The sequence below is a fragment of the Hemicordylus capensis genome, chromosome 6 (assembly GCF_027244095.1).
Source record: "Hemicordylus capensis ecotype Gifberg chromosome 6, rHemCap1.1.pri, whole genome shotgun sequence".
NCBI classification, from domain to species: Eukaryota; Metazoa; Chordata; class Lepidosauria; order Squamata; family Cordylidae; genus Hemicordylus; species Hemicordylus capensis.
Window position 1 is genome coordinate 14,585,137 of NC_069662.1, and position 18,943 is coordinate 14,604,079.

General features: G+C 45.9%; 1 protein-coding gene and 1 long non-coding RNA gene across 2 annotated transcripts in view; both read right to left on the reverse strand.

Moving 5' to 3' along the window:
- LOC128329767 (zinc finger protein 91-like) overlaps positions 1–18,943 on the reverse strand; it is a 31,326-nt gene that overhangs the window by 7,281 nt on the left and 5,102 nt on the right. Inside the window, exon 3 of the mRNA XM_053261424.1 lies at positions 15,395–17,387. Coding sequence (XP_053117399.1) covers positions 15,395–17,373 — 1,979 coding nt within the window. The 5' untranslated portion in view covers positions 17,374–17,387. The remainder of the gene's footprint in view (positions 1–15,394; positions 17,388–18,943) is intronic.
- Positions 937–9,695, reverse strand: LOC128329768 (uncharacterized). The gene is made up of 3 exons (XR_008309782.1): positions 9,263–9,695; positions 2,409–2,519; positions 937–1,066 (listed from the first exon to the last, which is right to left on the reverse strand). It is a non-coding gene; the product is annotated as an uncharacterized LOC128329768 (long non-coding RNA).

The window sequence follows — 18,943 nt, forward strand, 5'->3', positions numbered from 1 at the left end:
ACAAAAAACAGAGTAGATATTAAAACAAGGTTTTAAAATTATTAAAATTAGTTCTAATTAAGATGCTGTGAAAACAATCTAAAATACAGGACAACAAAAAACAGAGTAGATATTAAAACAAGGTTTTAAAATTATTAAAATTAGTTCTAATTAAGATGCTGTGAAAACAGGAGAGACGAGGTTCTTCCTGAGCCATATGAGGTTGCCTTATACCTAGTCCTGCAGGGTGGGGGACCAATTTGGCCTTCTAGCTGTTGTTGATCTCCCATCATCCTCAGCCACAATTGTGTGGCTGGGGAAGATGGGAGTCGTAGTTCAACAACAGCTAGAGGGCCACGTCTGTCCTTCCCGCTGACCTAGTTAGACAACTGAATTGATCCATCTAGGCCAGTCCTGTTCACCCCGGCCCTGGTCTCAGACTAGGTCTCCCAGCAGCAAGGTTCTGGCGCCTGACTCTCCTGCAGGGTCACATCTGCTCTAGGCCTTGCAGACAGAGCGGTTCTTCAGGGGAACCACCTAGGCTGCAGGACCAGCCCAGTCATCTGCTGCGGTCCGAGAAGAAGGAGGCACTGACTAAGCACTAGCCTTGACTGAGCACTCCGTCATCTGATGCCCCCAGGGACCAATCTAGTCTCTCCAGGCCTTACCCAGTCCCAGCTTCAGATCTTCCCTTCCAGACTGAGCAGCTTGTTTGATGGTATGTAGGAACATAGGAAGCTGCCTTATACCAAGTTAGACCCATCTAGCAGAGTACTGTCTACACAAACTGGCAGCGACTCTCCTAGGTTTCAGGCACGAGATTCCAGGGATTGAACCTGGAACCTTCTCCATGCAAAGCAGATGCTCTACCACTGAGCTATGGCCCCATCCCACCCACCCCAAGATACAAGGAAAATCTTGCAGCCCCTCCATTCCAAGATGAACCTTCTGGTCTCATCCTCTTTCTCACCTGCATGGGTGGTTCTCAGGGACCTTTCTTCTGCCAAAGTTCCAGGACCATTGGGATCAGCCGCCACTTTTTTTGCTTCCATCTGGGAGGCTGCAGCAGGAACATTTTCCGAGTGATCTGCAAGTGCAGAGTAACAGCCACAGATTCAATCCAGGCTGAAGAAGACCCCTGCCGACACCCTGAAGATCTTCTACCTGTCCGAGCGAACAGTTCTGAAACTGTGTGCTGGGGAAGTCTGGGGTTCTCCGCTTAGAAGATCAGTACCGGTGGACAAGTTTCTCTGAAGGCAACTTGCCCTTATCTACCCACATCATGTACAGCAGCAGACAAATGTTGCCCATCCTGCGTGGTGCACTCTCAGTTTACAGGGCTTGCCAATGCCTCAGGTGAACCCAATATATATCCTGTAACATTTCCCAGAATCCTTTGCAGACATGTGAGGGCATCTCTGCACACAAATCAATGTGGGAAGGATTCCTTGCAGCCAGAGAGTGTGAAAAACACTGAGCTATGTCGACCATTAGTCTCTCTCTGTAAGTAGCAAGTCCTTGTACCCCTGCTAACTGAGGAAAGAGGCGCCTTTTTAAAGTGGTAATTCTCTTCGTGCTGGACTAGGACTGGGGAGACCCAAGTTCCAATCCCCATTCAGCCATGAGACTTGCTGGGTGTCTCTGGGCCAGTCACTTCTCTCTCAGCCTAACCTACTTCGCAGGGTTGTTGTGAGGAGAAACTGAAGTATGTAGTACACCGCTCTGGGCTCCTTGGAGGAAGAGCGGGATATAAAATGTAAAAATAATAACTAAAAATAATAATAACTGGCCCTATTTATCCGCAGCACAGCATCCCTCCAGTGCCTATTACCTGTGTCTGTTTTATGTTTCTTTTTTAGATTGTGAGCCCTTTGGGGACAGGGAGCCATTTTTAAAATTTATTTATATCTATGTAAACCACTTTGGGGCTTGGAGAGGCCGCTGCCAGGCTGTGCAGACAATGCTGAGCTAGATGGACCAATGGTCTGACTCAGTATAAGGCAGCTTCCTGTGTTCCTATATATTGTACCAGCAATGACAAAACCCAAGGCATGTTGCTGTGTGATGGAGTGAACAGGCCTTGTTTCCCTGACACCCACCCTCTCTACCTTTTCAACAGATTTCAGTTTCACTCCCTTCTCAGAACTGGCACAGGATCTAGGAGTCCTGGGACCTGAGGTCTTCTAATCCAACCCACTGCTCACGACAGGAATCTGCCACAGTATCCCTGACATGAGGCAAGCTGTGACACTGTCCAATAGATCTAACAGTCAGGAAAATTCCTCCTACTGCCCTCTCTCCTATGCATATACCTAACTGTTAAGGTTTCCCTCGTCTCCCTCCATGTCTGAATTTGGCGAATGGCCTCTTATTCCCCATTTCCGGGATAGTGCTGTATTTTGGGCCACTAGCAATCTGCAATGACATACCCAAGGAAACGTCAGCTTCGGAGTTCTCCTGCATGTCTTCCCCGTCCATATCTCCAGATCCCAGATGTGCAATGTATGATGTCAAGCTTCAGTTGGCCAAATCAGCAGCATCTGAAAGAAGAAAGAGTTTGATTTTGAGGTCACAAAATTGTCCCTCTGGATCTGGCGGGGCTTTGAGGAGCAGAGCAGTCCACTGAAAATCGATAGGGCTGCTTGGCTGAATTCCTAAAAAGGCGGCTATTTGGGCAAATTGGACTCTTAGAACACACTTGGCCTTTAAATCTGTCTGGATACTTTATTCTTGAATGGTTTCAGACTCAGAGGCCAATCAGAAGTAGCATGTCCCTGAACATACTCCTACTGAGAGATAGCTACGGTACATCGAGGAGGAGAGCTGGTCTTGTGGGAGCAAGCATGAATTGTCCCCTTTACTAAGCAGGGTCTGCCCTGGCTTGCATTCGAAGGAGAAACTACATGTATGAGCACTGTAAGGTATTCCCCACAAGGGATGGGGATGCTCTGGGAAGAGCATCTGCATGCTTGCATACAGAAGGTTCCAAGTTCCCTCCCTGGCAGTATCTCCAAGATAGGGCTGAAAGAGACTCCTGCCTGCAACCTTGAAGAAACTGCTGCCGGTCTGTGTAGACAGTACTGAGCTAGATGGACCAACGGTCTGACACAGTATAAGGCAGCTTTGCTTCCTATGTTCCACCAATACAAGGGGGCCAGTTTCTCTCTTTCCCCCACTTGTGGGATCCCCACATGCACCTGGCCAGCCACTGTGCAAGGCAGGATGCTGGACTGGATGGACCTTGGCCTGATCCAAGCAGGGCTTTTCTGATGTCCCTATGTCAAAGCCACCTTGAAGACTATGCACTGGACAGACAGGGATATGTATTTTAAATGAAGAATCAAATACAGTACAGCCATACAGCCATTCTGATGTGGATGCAGCATGGCCAGGCCACCACAAGTTTCCTGTTTTTGTGTGGTGGCCAAACTTACAAATGATTTGACCTTTAAAATGTGGATTAAGCCAGAAGGTGGTGCTGGGTAGCCATCTTTTTTTTAGCTTAATTTCCAGTAGGGTTAGGATGTGTGTGTGTGTGGGTGTGTGGGTGTGTGTCCCGCCCCCATTAACTTCTCAACGCCTGGACCAATATGAACAAAATCAGGTACAGTTTGTAGGGACACATAGGGACACCTCAACAACATAGTTTGTGAAGATGTCATCCACCCCAATTCAAGATGGCAGATGCGTAAACCTTTGAGCTACAAATGGGCTAACCTGTGAACTGCCCAACTAATTTGGACCAAATTTAGTCCAGCTGTAGGGATAGTAAAAGGAAAGTAGGCAGATTAGTTCTTATTAGAGCAACTTGTTTTTCTTAAGATGGTTGATCAGATGTGGATCAGCCCAGAGAGAGAGAAGAACCTGAATATGTTGGCACTAAGTACGTTGGCATTTTGCTACTCAGCTTCCCTTTCTTTGCCAGCCCAGCTGGTAGGGTAGGAATCAGCAACTGGAATTCCCTGGGCAAAATCCTGCCCTGTGAAAGGTGATTCCTGGCTCTCCAAATGCTAATATAAGAGCAAAAAGAAAAAAAGAAAAAGAGGCGTGGAGGGAAAGATTTGCTAGCAGACTGCAGCCCTATTTGAACATTATGTGCTATGAATGTACAGACATCTATACACTCATACATGTTTTTGTGTGAATGACCATAACTGCATTCGTTTTAAAAGTGAACTGAGGTACAGGCCCCTCAAATGCAGGGCAGAGACAGGAAGTATACTGCTGTACCTGTGTTCAACATAACATGTGAATAATGGTGTACAGATTTGTCTCCATGTACAATTGTTATACAAGTGTTGAATGCATCATGTGAACAGGACTATCATTGGAGGAGGAAGAACGACTCTGCCTAGCAATTTTCCCTCTAACAGGGATTCCCAGATGTTGTTGACTATAACTCCCAGAATCCCCAAGCAAAAGCCATTGCAGCTGGGGATTCTGGGAGTTGTCAACAACATCTGGGAATCCCTGTTAGGGGGAACACTGTTGCCTAGTCTCAACTTCCAAAGAGGCTCTCCAGGGGCTGCATGCATTTTTATTCATTTTTTTCAGCATTTTAAACCTGCATTTCCAGATAAAAATACACCCAAGTAGAGATGTGAAGGCCTGGCGAGGGAGGATGGGGATGATTTTCTCCCTTTTTATTTCCTGGGGGGGGAAATGTGTTTTTCCCTAGTTTTTTCCCCAGGCCTTCACATCTCTACACCCAAGGCAGCTAACAAGCATAGCAAAAAAACCAGAAGAGTCCAAAATCATCAAATAAATTTGATACACTAACACTGAAATTACTGTACAACACAGTGCAAAAGAGAATAAGAATGGTATGGCAGCAGGGGAAAAAACCCATATTTTTAAAGGAACATAGGAAGCTACCATATACTGAGTCAGACCATAGGTCCATCTCGCTCAGTATTGTCTACACAGACTGGCAGTGGCTTCTCCAAGGTTGCAGGCAGGAATCTCTCTCAGCCCTATCTTGGAGAAGCCAGGGAGGGAACTTGGAACCTTCTGTTCTTCCCAGAGCAGCTTCATCCCCTGAGGGAAATATCTTGCAGTGCTCACACATCAAGTCTCCCATTCATATGCAACCAGGGTGGACCCTGCTTAGCTAAGGGGACAAGTCATGCTTGCTACCACAAGACCAGCTCTCCTCTCCCACTGTCATTGTAAGGCACTGCTTATAACAACAGCTGAAGAGGTAGCTGCCCACCAGAAGATGAGCAACCATGGAGCCAGCTGAACCCACATCAGCCTGGTGGTCCAGTATCTCGGTGCCACCACTGAAAAGCTCTGTCTCTTGGACATCTCAACTATACAGCACCACCAGGCCGGCTTAACTTAGGCCCCCCAGCTGTTTTTGAACTACAACTCCCATAATCCTGAGCCACAGTGGCCAATAGCCAGGGATTATGGGAATTGTAGGCCACCATCTGCAGAAGGGCCGAAGTTGAGCAGCCCTGCTAGTGGCTGGTTTCCTGAAGAAATACACACCTTCCCCAGTAGCAGGGTTCGTCTTGTTGATGGCTCTTGGTTCCCATGAGAACTTCTCTCCCCTCCCCATTAAACAGCAGTGCTTGCTATTTTCCCCCTTTGTGACATATGGGCTATAAGGATGTCATTTTATAGCTTTTATTAAATCTTTGTGTCCTTATCTTTTTAATTGCTATTTTCCCCACTCCCCTCCCTGCCTTTTGGTTTTTCTCTTCAAAGCTAATCGCTGGCTTTAGTCAGGAACTCTTGCCAATGCCCTCAGCCCTGTTTTCACACCACTGACTCAGAATCCCAAACCGGCTTTGCCTGAGGCCAAGTGGTGAATCAAGTGGGGAGATTTGGAACACAGGGCTGGAATGCATGACTCTGCTACATGCGCAGTATGGGCTTCATCTTGATTTTGAGTTGGCAAAGGAATTGATCTGTTCCCTGCAATTTCATTATTAAGACTCAATAGTGTCTCACATAATCCCCCAAAAGGCCATGAATCTTCCGCCACAGAGACAAGAGCTCTCTGCGGCAATATATCCATATCAAAACACATATTCTAAAACATCTTTTAAGTGCTAGGTGCACCGGTGTAGCGAGAGAGCAGCTTAACAGAACTTCCTAACTAGCTTTAAAAGTGCAGTGGGGAAGGGGGCATTTTTGACCCCTTCCCCAGGAACCCCCTCAATGCTACCGGAAAATTTGTCCCTGGGGGTTGCACAGCCCTTGGGGACATATTTTTGGGTGGCACAGAGGGATTCCTGGGGAAGGGGAAAGTGTAAAAATTTGCTGTTTCCCCTCTGCACCACTGCAGTTAGTTGGGAAGTTCTTTAAGGCTATTCTCTCACTGCACTAGTGCATCCTTGCCCTGTATGTCAGCGGCTATATTTTCTGCATGTACTCAAAATGTTAAGAACAAAACAGTCTTTGCCGACAAGGAGAGGTAACATTCTAGCCTATAGAATCTAATGCACAACTTTCACTAGGGGGGATTCATTGTTATAACCAGAGCTTAATCTATGGCCGTGAAGAAGAATTAGGTGGTAGAGTCCTAAGATGGCGTAGAGGGATAGCCTATTGGAGCAAGTCTTCATTGACGGAGAAGAAGCGTGAATTTTCACAAAGGCATAATGAAAGGCAAAATACCTTTCATTATGAAGGTGGGAAGGGGATATTGTATGAAGGAGATACAACACATTGCTGTGCAGCCTCAACACTGACACCCACTAGGCTGGCTCACACTGTCTTGAATAGCCACGCCCTCTCTCACAACTTTGTACCCAAATACAGCCCATTTGTGGTGTCCTTGGGGCCCCAATGCAAGCCACTGAGAACCAACAGCCCATCCCTATTTGCACAGCCATGTCTCTTCACTAGTCAGGTTCCACCAGACTTGAAGCAGGAGCCCTAGAGATCAGACATGAACTCCCTAGGACGCAGGGCTCCTGGTCAGAGGGCCAGCTGGGGTATTCATACCACAGCCAATAATCCTCCTGGCCGGGGAAGTCAGGCAACACCAGAGGGCCAAATATATATATATATATATATATATATATATATATATATATATATATATATATATAATATTTATTTATTTGATTGATTGATTTCATTTCTATACCGCCCTTCCAAAAATGGCTCAGGGTGGTTTACACAGAGAAACAACAAACAAATAAGATGGCTCCCTGTCCCCAAATGGCTCACATTCTAAAAAGAAACATAAGACACACACCAGCAACAGTCACTGGAGGTACTGTGCTGGAGGTGGATAGGGCCAGTTACTCTCCCCTTGCTAAATAAAGAGAATTACCACGTTAAAAGGTGCCTCTTTGCCAAGTTAGCAGGGGTAACAATTGAGTCCTACTGACAGGCAGATATAAAGCTTCAGAACTGCTGCCTTCCCTCAAGTCTGGGGGATGTGTTGCTAAGCAAACGTGCTGAGGAGGCAAGCTGGTTTTGTGGAAGTTAGCATTAATTGTCCCTTTTGCTAAGCAGGACCTGCCTTGGCCTGTATTTGGATGGGTGACTAAATGTTACTGCTGTGAGATATTCCCCTTAGAGCAGGGGTTCTCAACCTTGTGTCCCCAGATGTTGTTGGACTAAAGCTCCTACCATCCCCTGCCACAATGGCTGGAGGCTGTGGATGATGGGGAGTTGTAGTCCAGAAGCATCTGGGAACTCAAGGTTGAGAATCCCAGCTTTAGAGGATGAGGCCAGCCATAGCTTAGTGGAACAGCTTCTGCATGCTTGTATGCAGAAGGTCCCAGGTTCACTTCTTATTGTATTTTTATTTATATACCGTTCTTCTTCCTAAGACCTCAGGGCAGTTAACAACAAGATAAAAACAATTCAATAAAAACATAAAAACAGAGCAAATACAGTTACAAATTTAAAAAGAGCAAAGGACAGTTCATTGGCCAAAAGCCTGGATAAAAAGGGCAATCTTCACACTTGGCATCTCCGGGAACGGCTGGGAGAGACTCCTGCCTGAAACTTTGGAGAACTGCTAGCAGCCAGTGGAAATACTGAGCTAGATAGACCAAGGGTCTGATTCAGTATATGGTAGTCTCCTGTGTTCCTAAGGGAAGCCCTGGGTCCATGCTCTCTATACTATTAAAATAGTAATAAGCCTTCATTCATTAAATGAATGCTTGGCGTCTCCCGTAAGGATGCTTGAAAGAAGGACCGTGTGGACAGAGTAGTTTTGTTATATAGTACTGTCGTCATACTTAGTGCTTTACAGAACACGCAGCAAAAAAGATAGGAACCTAACCCAAAGAGGTTACAATCTAAACTCCAACAGTGAGGAGATCAACAGGAAGAGGGGAAGGGAAAGGCAAAGAAAATGAGCAGATGCAATTAACGTGCTTAATTTCATTGGGGGGGCTGATGAAGAGGTTAAACAACAATCTTCACAAACCCCAAAAGCTCCATGGAGCCCTTAAGAACCTAGGGAAATCCTCCGGATGTTTAATGATGATTTAATAGATTCATCGTTAAATTCTACCATTGCTCTTTTGCAAATGCAAAGTTTGTTAAGACAACAAAAACACTGAGCCAATATATGAGAGACAATGGAGGAAACTGACAAGAAAGAGCAAAGGCTTATAGAGTAGGTGAAGAATGCATTGGAGTCGCAGCTAAGCCAAAGGGTGCCCCCTTACAAGCAGAAAGTTGCCGGTTCAAATCCCCACTGGTACTATATCAGGCAGCAGTGATATAGGAAGGTGCTGAAAGGCATAATCTCACATTGTGCGGGAGGAGGCAATGGTAAACCCCTCCTGTATTCTACCAAAGACAAACACAGGGCTCTGTGGGTGCCAGGAGTCGAAATCGACTTGACAGCACACTTTACCTTTGGGTCCCCCACTCTAAAACTCCTTCTGCACCAGCTGCAGAAGACATATATCATAATTACTCCCTTACATTACACACTAGTTAATCCGAAATAAATCCTACCTCCCCCGGTTCCATGTTCAGACTCAATCATGCCGACCAAGGACCCCACTGCCTCTAGAACTGTGCACTGACAGGTGGGGCCAAAGAAATACTTTTAAATCACCCTGGCTGCGACAACGGCAAGGTGGTTAAAGGATAACGAATCCACGTTCTGTGACCTGGAGTGCAACCTGCAAATGTTTCCCTGACCGTTCCTCTGAACACGCCAGAAAATCACCATTTCTCTTTGATCCTCTGCCAACCCCTGGATTTGGCCCGTCCGCACCACCTTCACTGCCAGCCTCCTCTTTTGTTTGCAAAAATGCACCCATTTTCCAGCTCGTGCAGAACAGTCCGAACTCACCATTGTAGCTGCAGGAGTGTGGCCCTGGGAGATCTGCCCCAGGGCACCCCCCCATAAAGCATGGGGAGCCCCCAAAGCTGCCTTTGCACTGCAAGCACCCCCGTCCCTCCTCATCAGCCACCAGGGCTCAGGGTGACTGGGAGGGAGGGGAGGGAGAGAAAGGAAGTTCCCTCCCCTGCACAGTTCCCCTCTTCCGCTGCTGCTAATGCAGTTGGCTGAGAATGAAAAGGAGAGGGAGAAATGACATTCTCTATGGTGCTTAACCATTTAACCTCAGAGGCAGTGGGGGAACGGTGCAAGCAGGGAGGGAGGGATCGCGGGGGCAGGGAATGGGAGCCAGGACTCCTGGGTTCCTTTCTCGACATGGGGTGAGTTTAAAGGGATTCGGAGGCCGGACTCCTGGGTCCCATCCTAGAGCAGCTTTGGGAACGCAGATGGGAGCCCTGATCTTGATGTGGGGGGATGGGCAGGGGGCGGGTAAACAAGTTTTTGCTTAATCATTCAAGGGGCGTCCGATGCCTTTAAATAAATATACCCACCCACCCAGAAAAAGGAGCCATCCTACCCCAGCTCTGCAGAGCAGAGAGAGCCAGGTCCACGGCAAGGAGGAACTGGGAACTGAGATGCCTGGTTCTCTTATAAGGGGGACCAACCGCAAGACAAGCCTCCTTTATCTTTCATAGCTCCTCTAATCTTTAAGAGAGGCGCGACAGGCAAAAATTCAAGAGATGACACTTTGACAGCACTGTGTCATCACCATGCTGGGGAAAGCCGCCCCTGTTGGATTTCTGGCTGTGACAGGCATGGGAACCCTGGATGGAGGAAAAGGTGGGGACCTTTCCCTAAGAGAAGTGAACGCAGGGAATGGAAATTATATGAAAGTATATGAAGTTGCCTCATGTAGATGCAGACCATTAGTGGACCAATATAGAGTGTGATATAGGGCAACTCTGACTGGCAGCAGCTTTCCAAAGTTTTCCTAAAATCCTAAATTTGCTAGAGGCTGAACCTGGGATCTTCTGCCCGTAAAACGTGTGTGCTCTCCCCACGGGCCACAACCTCTCCTGAACTCCTAATTGCTTTATTTCTGGAATGACAGGGAGTGTTTGGCTGGGTTAGCACAGCACTTTGGGAGACAAGAAGGACTGCTTGGTTTCTCTTCTGAGCTGCTGAGGGTGTGGAAGACAGTTGTGGTTACAGTCATAATAAGCATGGTGCTTCCCCGGGCTAATGAAGAAATTAATTTTTAATTATGCAATCAAATGCATGCACACACTCCCTGAGTGTGTGTAATTATACAATTAGTTGGTAGGCAGCTTGCTTGCTAAATGTGATCTGGCAAGCCAATTTGAAATAGAGGCAAACTGAAATAAAATCTACTGAAAATTGCCAAGTGTGGCCGAATTCTATTTATTAACATTTTCCCCACCCATCCTCCACATGGCAAACATGGTTCCCCCTGACACTTTATCCTTACAACAACCCTGAGAGATAAGTTAGGCAGATAGATAGTGACCACCCCAGGGTCACCCAGTGTGCTTCATGGCTGAGTGGGGACTTCATCCCAGGTCTCACCAGTCTTCATCCAACACTAACTACTGCACCCCACTGCCTCTTGGCCAGGGACACACATGCATCAGCAATAACCCCTCCCAGTATGATATGAGTCCCTTTACCACCTATATTCTGTGAGCCTGGCCTTCCACAAAGTGAAGACAGCTATTCCTGAACTACAATTGTACCAAAGAGGTAATTCCAAGGGTAACAGAATCAGGCACATTGCCACTATTTCAGTGACTGTTGCCATAAGCAAATGCACAAGTTAACATTATATATACCCACTGGCAAGATGGTATGTATAATGGTATACATAATGACATCTCCCTCTTTATGTAAAAATAAAGCCATATTTTTACAAAACCCGTATATATTATAGTGTCTGAAACATGCAAAATACATCACTAACAGAATCAAAAATTTTAGACATTGTTTGATTCTGTTACTGATGTATTTTGCAAGTTTCAACCACTATCTTGATTTGCCCCTGGTGGTGTAGTAACAGCCCTTGATGGTGTAGTGGTAAAACTGCCGCCCTGTAACCAGAAGGTTACAAGTTCGATCCTGACCAGGGGCTCAAAGTTGACTCAGCCTTCCATCCTTCCGAGGTCGGTAAAATGAGTACCCAGAATGTTGGGGGCAATATGCTAAATCATTGTAAACCGCTTAGAGAGCTCCGGCTATAGAGTGGTATATAAATGTAAGTGCTATTGCTAGTGCTATTGCTATCTATAATATTTAAGGGTTTTGTAAAAATATGGTCTTATAGTAGATGTTCTCTTGCATGAATATATATCAACTTGAAAATTTGTTTATGGCTACAGTCGTTGAAAATGTGGCAACATGTCTGATTCCATTACCCTTGGAATTGCCCATGGGGTCAATTTGCCTTTTTGTCAGACAGGTGGCTGTCCAGCCTCTGCTTGAAAATCTCCCGCAAGGAAAAGCCCACTTGCCCACTCTCAGTAATTGAAACGGAGCCTTTCCCAGGTGTGCCCCAAAGTCTTTATTACAAGCAAGTGAAATAGGCACAAATTGGTGAATGAGAGCTCACAGCTCTGCTATGCTCTTAATCTATGGAAGTATTTTGTTCCTGGAGAGCAGAGAGCCACGTCCTTCTTTTTTAGGGAGGTTTCCATCCGTGACTTAAACATTTATTGCTCTCAGATATGTGAAGACTTCACAGCTGCTCCAGCATTACTGCCATTCAGAAGTGAAGCATCTTCTAAAAAGGTTGTCCCTCCAAGTAGCCAAGAGAGGATGCTCCCGTTTTGCTTACGTTCGTCCAAAAAATATACATCTCTAATAATGGTGAATGGAGGTCCAATCATGTTTTTCAGACAGAGCACAGGTGATACAAAAATCACATTAAAGTTGAAATGGAAATGTACACCCACCCCCCTTCCTGCCCGGCTGTTAATCTGTTTTAAGAATAGTGTTGTAGCACATTCATCCTGTATCACAGTAATTCACAAGTGTGCACAAACCGCAAAAGGAAGACTAACGGTCCTTTTGTGTCTGCTGCAAAGACACCCTGAGTTTTGCAAACATTTTACTTCCTTCAATAGGCAGAATTCTGGATGTCCCAAACCTCTACCCTCTAATTCACAATGGAGCATGGAGAGAAATCTGCAAGGGAGGGGCTTAAATATCAACACAGGTAAATCTCCCCTGCCCTCATCAAGTATTGTACCCTCTTAGTGCTTTGCTGACATGTTTTTATATTTCCCCACTACCTCGTGGGGGGAAATGAGGCATTGCCAGGTGTGTAGAGATCTTCCTTTTCTAAGTCAGTAAATAAATCCCAGTGGAACTGACCGTGGGAGTCATGGCCTTCTCAACTGACCTAACTAAAAGGACCTATTACCCTCCCTCAAGGTTGAAGAAGGAATCTAGAATACCAATCCACCTCCACAGTGCTTCCTCTCCCACCTGGGCTGCATCTTTAGGACCAAGATGAGAAGATGTTCCTTTACAACCTTTTCTCTAATCTCAAGGCCAGTGTTAAAGATAAAGGCCTTTTTATCCCAACTAGAAACATTTTATGTTTGTTCTTGGCAAAGGAAAGAAGTTGTATTAACAGGTGTCAGGTGAGTGTGTGTAAGGAAGATTATTAGACAAAAAGCAACATGTTGTCAAAGAATAAATGGAAATAATTGAAGAGAAAGCATTCTTGTGATTCTTTTCCTGGAAATGGACAATGTACTCATTTTGAGACGGCAGCACTGAATACCATTACCCTCAGAAAGATGAAAATCAGTAGTTGAACCTCTTCCAAATACCGGGGGGGGGGAATTCTCTCTCTCTCTCTCCACTTAAATTATTTTAGTATATCTTTAAAAGGGTTTTGTTGATTACACAGTGTTGAGGTGCAGGTCTACACCTCATTTATTGGCCCCAATCCAGTGGCTAGGTCCTATAGAAACTAATGCAGCCAACTTGATTTCTGTTGCATTCAGTCAGATATGCAGCCCAGTCCTACACATATTTACTCAGAAGTAAACTCTACACAGTGCTTCCAGAGGGATATGCAGCCAAATATTATACATGCTTACTGAGAAGAAAGCCCAGCTATATTTAACCACACAGCCTGATCCCATTCCTATGCAGAGTAGGCGCACATAAACCTATTGAAATCAATGGGCTTAATCGCACCTAACTCTACATAGGATGAAGCTGTTGGTGAAGGCTGCATCAGAACCATTGTTTGACAGATTAATCAACAGTATTTGATTTAAAATATATACCTATTTCTCTCAATCTTATAAAATAGTGCTATATACAAGTGCTAGCCAAATTAAATATAACAGATCGTATCCAAAGAAAGTTAGTCATAAGTATATCCCATTGAGATTAATGGGACTTAAGTCAGTCACTTAACTAAGGTGCACTTAACTGGAATGCTGCTTAGTCAAGATTCAATTTCTTAAGATACAATCCAATATAGCTATCATTGTTAAATAAGCCGATAAAATTTAGTGTTGCCAGCACCAGGTTTGGGGGAGCCCTCAGCCAAGTCCCTTTGCAGGCTCCTCAGTGGTGGGGCAGCTGCACTGAGAGCCATCTTTTCTCGCTACTACACAATTGAATCATTGGCCCATTGCATCACTGGATGCACGGGCAGGGGGACTGAATTACAGGTAAAGGAAGAATTACAGCTACCAGAGAGCTCCAAACCACCATGACCACTGCTAATGTAAGCCACTACAAGAATGTTGGCAAAGCTTATCTTGGCAATAGTGGCAGCAGCTTGAAGCGTTTCTCAACAGCTGCCATCTTTTTTTCATCAGGGCCTCAGGGATCAGCCATGAGGCCTTTGAGGGCTTGGGCCAATGCCCGGGTTGTCTCACCCCAAGACAGTTTTGCACTTAGGAGCCCAAGGAATGAGTAGTCACTAGAGGTGTCGCTTGCCACAGGTTAAGCAAAGCCTACACTGAGGGGAGTACAATGAAGGGCTCTCTGAGGTACTATTTCAAGCGAAAGTGGAGATTCTGAGACTTCATGGAAGGAAATCAAAGGGAAGGAGTCTCTCAGGCAAAATGGAGGGCTTTGAGGGCAGAAATGAAGGATATCTCCATGAAAACAGCTGAATAGAAATCGCTTCCTCTTAAGAATTCAGGATGTATAACTGGTTATTAAGGGAATCTTGGATGGCAGTATTTTCAGACAGAATCAAAGGGTTTCTGAGGAAAAAACCTATTTGATTCTAGAGGGCAAAAATAATGGACATAAGCAACACCTGATAAATGGGCCAGCTTCACAGTGCTCTCAGAAGGGATTACTATGTAGAGATCAGTGTGGGTTATACTGACAGGATTATTGTGGGGATGCATGTCCCCAGGAGAGAAACTTCCACTTGTCCCTCTCCACACATACGCATGCATACACACAGCACCTTAATATTAAGGAGGATTTCTGAGGAAAATAAATGTTCCCTAAGGAGAAACATTTCAGGAGAATTTGTGAGAAATATCTTCCTCCCACTTCTCAACCATTTAAAATGTTCCTAACACAAGCTCTTATCCATTCTCTGCCACAGGGGCTCACTTCCTGCTGACATTAACTTCCATATTCATCCCTTCTGCCATTCAAAATGGCCAGTTCACCTATGAAATGTGTCCCCATTTCTTTTGCCCCATCATCTCCAAAACCAATATTGTGTTGTTACAGCAAACTCTCTCCCCCTGGTTCACTGTCCCCTCATTTCCTCAAAATTCCCTCTGGCTCTGTCAAATAGGCCTCTGCAATTCTCTCCAGTCTCATACTATCTCACTCACACACTCTCCATATTCTACTGCTGAAGAATTCTTCACCATTATAGTTTCTTCCAGAGTCTCTTCCCCTACTGAAGGCACCACTTTGCAATTCCTCACCAAAATGGCTGCCTCTCCTGCAACAGTGACAGCAGTTGAGACCCCTTCCTTGGCATGCACCTTTTGGTGCCGCGTGTACTGCAGGAGGTACCGAAAGCGCTGGTCACACTCCTGGCAGGAGTATGGCAGTTCTCCAGTGTGGATACGCTGGTGTTGCATGAGAGCTGAACTCTGGCAGAAGGCCTTTTCACAGCTGGGGCATTTGTATGGCCTCTCTCCTGTGTGGATGCGCCTGTGTTGCGAAAGTGCTGAGCTGTGCCCAAAGCGGCGTCCACAGTCCTTGCAGGCATATGGCCTTTCGCCAGTGTGGACCCGCTGATGTTCTAGCAACTTGGAACTCTGGGAGAAGCTATGCCCACAATCCTCACACCGGTATGGCCTCTCACCAGTGTGAACCCTCTGGTGTTGTGCCAGATGTGAACTCTGTTGGAAGCTCTTACCACAGTTGCTGCAAATATAAAGGGTTTGGTGCTGCGGTGGAGTGGCTATCCCGTTTCGATGCACCTTTTGGTGTAGCACCAAGTGTGCCCGCTGGCTAAATGCACGCCCACAATCTGGACACTGAAAAGGACGCTCGCCTGTGTGGACTCTTCGGTGTTGCAAGAAGTGTGAACTAACACCAAAGGTTTTACCACAGTCCTGACACTCAAATGGTTTCTCCCCAGTGTGGACCCGCTGGTGGCGCAAAAGGGTGGAGCTAAGCCCAAAGGCCTTGCCACAATCCAGGCACTCATAAGGCTTCTCTCCTGTGTGTGTAACATGGTGCTGGATCAGTGTTGAGCTGAGAGAGAATGATTTGCCACAGTCATTGCATCGAAAAGGACGCTCCCCAGTGTGTGTCCGCTGGTGCTGGGTAAGGGAGGAGCTTTCAGAAAACCGCTTGCCACAAATACGGCAGGCAAAGGGACGCTCCCCTGTGTGCACTCGCCGGTGATTTAGCAAGTTGGAGTTGCGATTGAAGCATTTGCCACAATCGGGACACTTGTAAGGTTTTTCACCAGTGTGGATAATCTGGTGTTGGATGAGAGTAGAGCTCAGAGAGAAAGACTTTTCACAGATACCACATTTGTAGGGCTTCTCACCTGTGTGTACTCGCTGATGCTGAATGAGATTGGAACTCCGACCAAAGCATCTGCCGCAGTCAGGGCATTTATACGGTTTCTCACCTGTATGTGTCCGCTGGTGCTGGAGGAAGGTGGAACCTCGTGTGAAGCATTTGCCACAGACGCCACATTTGTAGGGCTTCTCACCACTGTGTATGCGGCGGTGTTGACCCAGGATAGAGCTTGTGCCAAAGCATTTTCCACATTCAGGACATCTGTAGGGTTTGTCAGGCACAGAAGGAAAAATGGATGAGGTGCCCACAAGAGAAGAGCCACTGTTGACATCCAGCTGACCAGTCCTCCCAACCACATCTTGGCCACCACGTCTGCAATCCAGCTGGAGGCCACAGTCATCTCCATCTGAATCAAAGTCCTCATTAATGTCATCCATTTCTGCATCAGCCTCCTCACTGGAATCCACATCAGCTTCTGCCTCCATTTCTGACAGGACACTTGGGTCTTCTTCCACTTCTAGGTGGAAAGTGTGACTAGAGTTTCCATCCAAGTCTTGGTTGATTTCATCGCCATCCAAGTCTGAAGACAACTCTTGATCCTCATTGTCATCTAAATGAAAATGCTGGTTATTCTTCCCACCTAAGCCCCTGTTGGCATCTACATCAGAAGAGTCATTCCAGCTGCTACCACACATTCGTTTATGCTCTATGTTGGAGTGCAGTTTGATTATTTGCTTGATCTCATTAACATCTGATTCTGAGTGGGATCTCTGTTCTTCATCAAAGTCCAAACCATCCCCACACCTGTTGGGGACATCTTGCCCACCTCCATTTTCTAACCCAGGTTGGAATCTCATATCCCCACCATCTTCTGAACCATCATCACACTGCTCACTCTCAGCACCACAGCTGCCCTCATTGCATCCCCTATATATATTACTAGAACTCCCATGTTGCTGGGAATGATCTCCAGTCACAACTCTAAGAGAGCGTTCCTCATCCTGCTGCTCATTGTGAGACCAACACCGGACACCGCAGGAGATTCCCCGGAGTTTGGAGCCAGTGTGCCATTCTTGACTGGACACCTTCTCTTTCATCAAAGAGGGGCTGTATCCCTCATTCATGGTCCACACATCTGCTGAAAGAGTAACCAAAGAGTAACCAAAAGAGTAGCCTCACATTCTGACCATATAATGAGCAGAGCTAAGTGTACAAATTCTACACCAAACAGCACAATTTCTGTACCAAAGTGATTCAGGAGGGAAAAACTGCTATTTAGAAAAACATAGGCAGATTACGCAGGTAAAGTGCAGATACTATAAAAATACTGGTACTTTTTGAGGAGATAAGCTTGCTGCACTCTGAATGTACTGCCTACATGCATAGTATTGCCATGGGGCTCATGAGAATGCAGTTTCCCTCCTCCTCTTCTTCAGAACATGCACATGGTAGCACAACAGGCCATGACAGAAAAAAAATCTGTGCCCACTTCCTAGATCCCCACACAATGGGCTTGTTCTCACAACTGACCGCTGGATAGGAGGAGCATCCAGCCAGGCTCCAAGACCTGTGCACACTCCCAAGAAATGGTTGTGTGCCTGCAAAAGTCAAGGGAGGAGGAGGGAGAAGTGATCGTCTGCTAGCCACAATCTGGGTAGGACAGTGGCGGCCAACCCACATCATGTTCCCAGCACTGTATTAAAGGTGTTGGGAAAGTACGTCTCACGCTGTCCTACCCAGATCACAACTAGGACACGATCACTTCCCCCTCCTCCTACCTTGATTTTTGCCAACACAGAGCCATTTCTCAGGAACATGCACAAGGGCTGAAGCCTGACTTTCCATGCTGTATCTCCCTTAATCTCCCTGCAAGTGACTCAAGGAACACCTCCCCCCACAAAGCATCCCATCACCTGAGACCTATATCAAAAGCACAGCTTAGGGTGGCTTCAATGTGAGAGGAATCCCTGATGGGAACCTGGAACAGGACTTCAACTATGGCCCCAAATTCACTACCTATGCAGGCCATAAAAGTCGATCCCTTCAAATATTCAAAAGTAGTGACATATAATGTATTTATCCAGAATTTCAAAATCAATCACACAGTTTTAACATTCTCTTTTTAAGCAAGTGTTGTACTGATCATTTAATATGATAGTTTGTTGTTTTAATTGGTACGTATGATTTTTTTTCCTTTTTTGATATATCTCCTTAGATAGCTGAATGGAAAATGGAATATAAAGTATTCACATGAATAAAAGTAACAACAGTTGCTATGCACTGAGCCCTTTCACAACAGAGCATTCTGTGTGATTCTGGACCTATTTCTCCCCAGACATGAGCACAGTGCCAGGCTTAAAAGTCCTCCAAGTTAAATTTGGTAGGAACTCTAATCCCTGTTTCCTCACCTTGGTGTCTGGAGGTTTCTCTCTACCACTAGAACTCAGGCTCATCCAATGAAATATGTCAGTAATAGGTTCAGAGGAGATAAAAGGAAGCACTTTTTCATGTAATGTATTAAATTCACTATCACAAAATGGAGGGGAGGAAAAATGACCTAGAAGAAGAATTAGACAAATTTATGGATGAGACGTCTATCAATTAACTGTGTAAGAGCTCTTTGATTGTTGAACAGTCTACCTTTTTTAGTGGTAGGCTCTCCTTCACTCAAGCGGTAGGCTCTCCTTCTCTTCT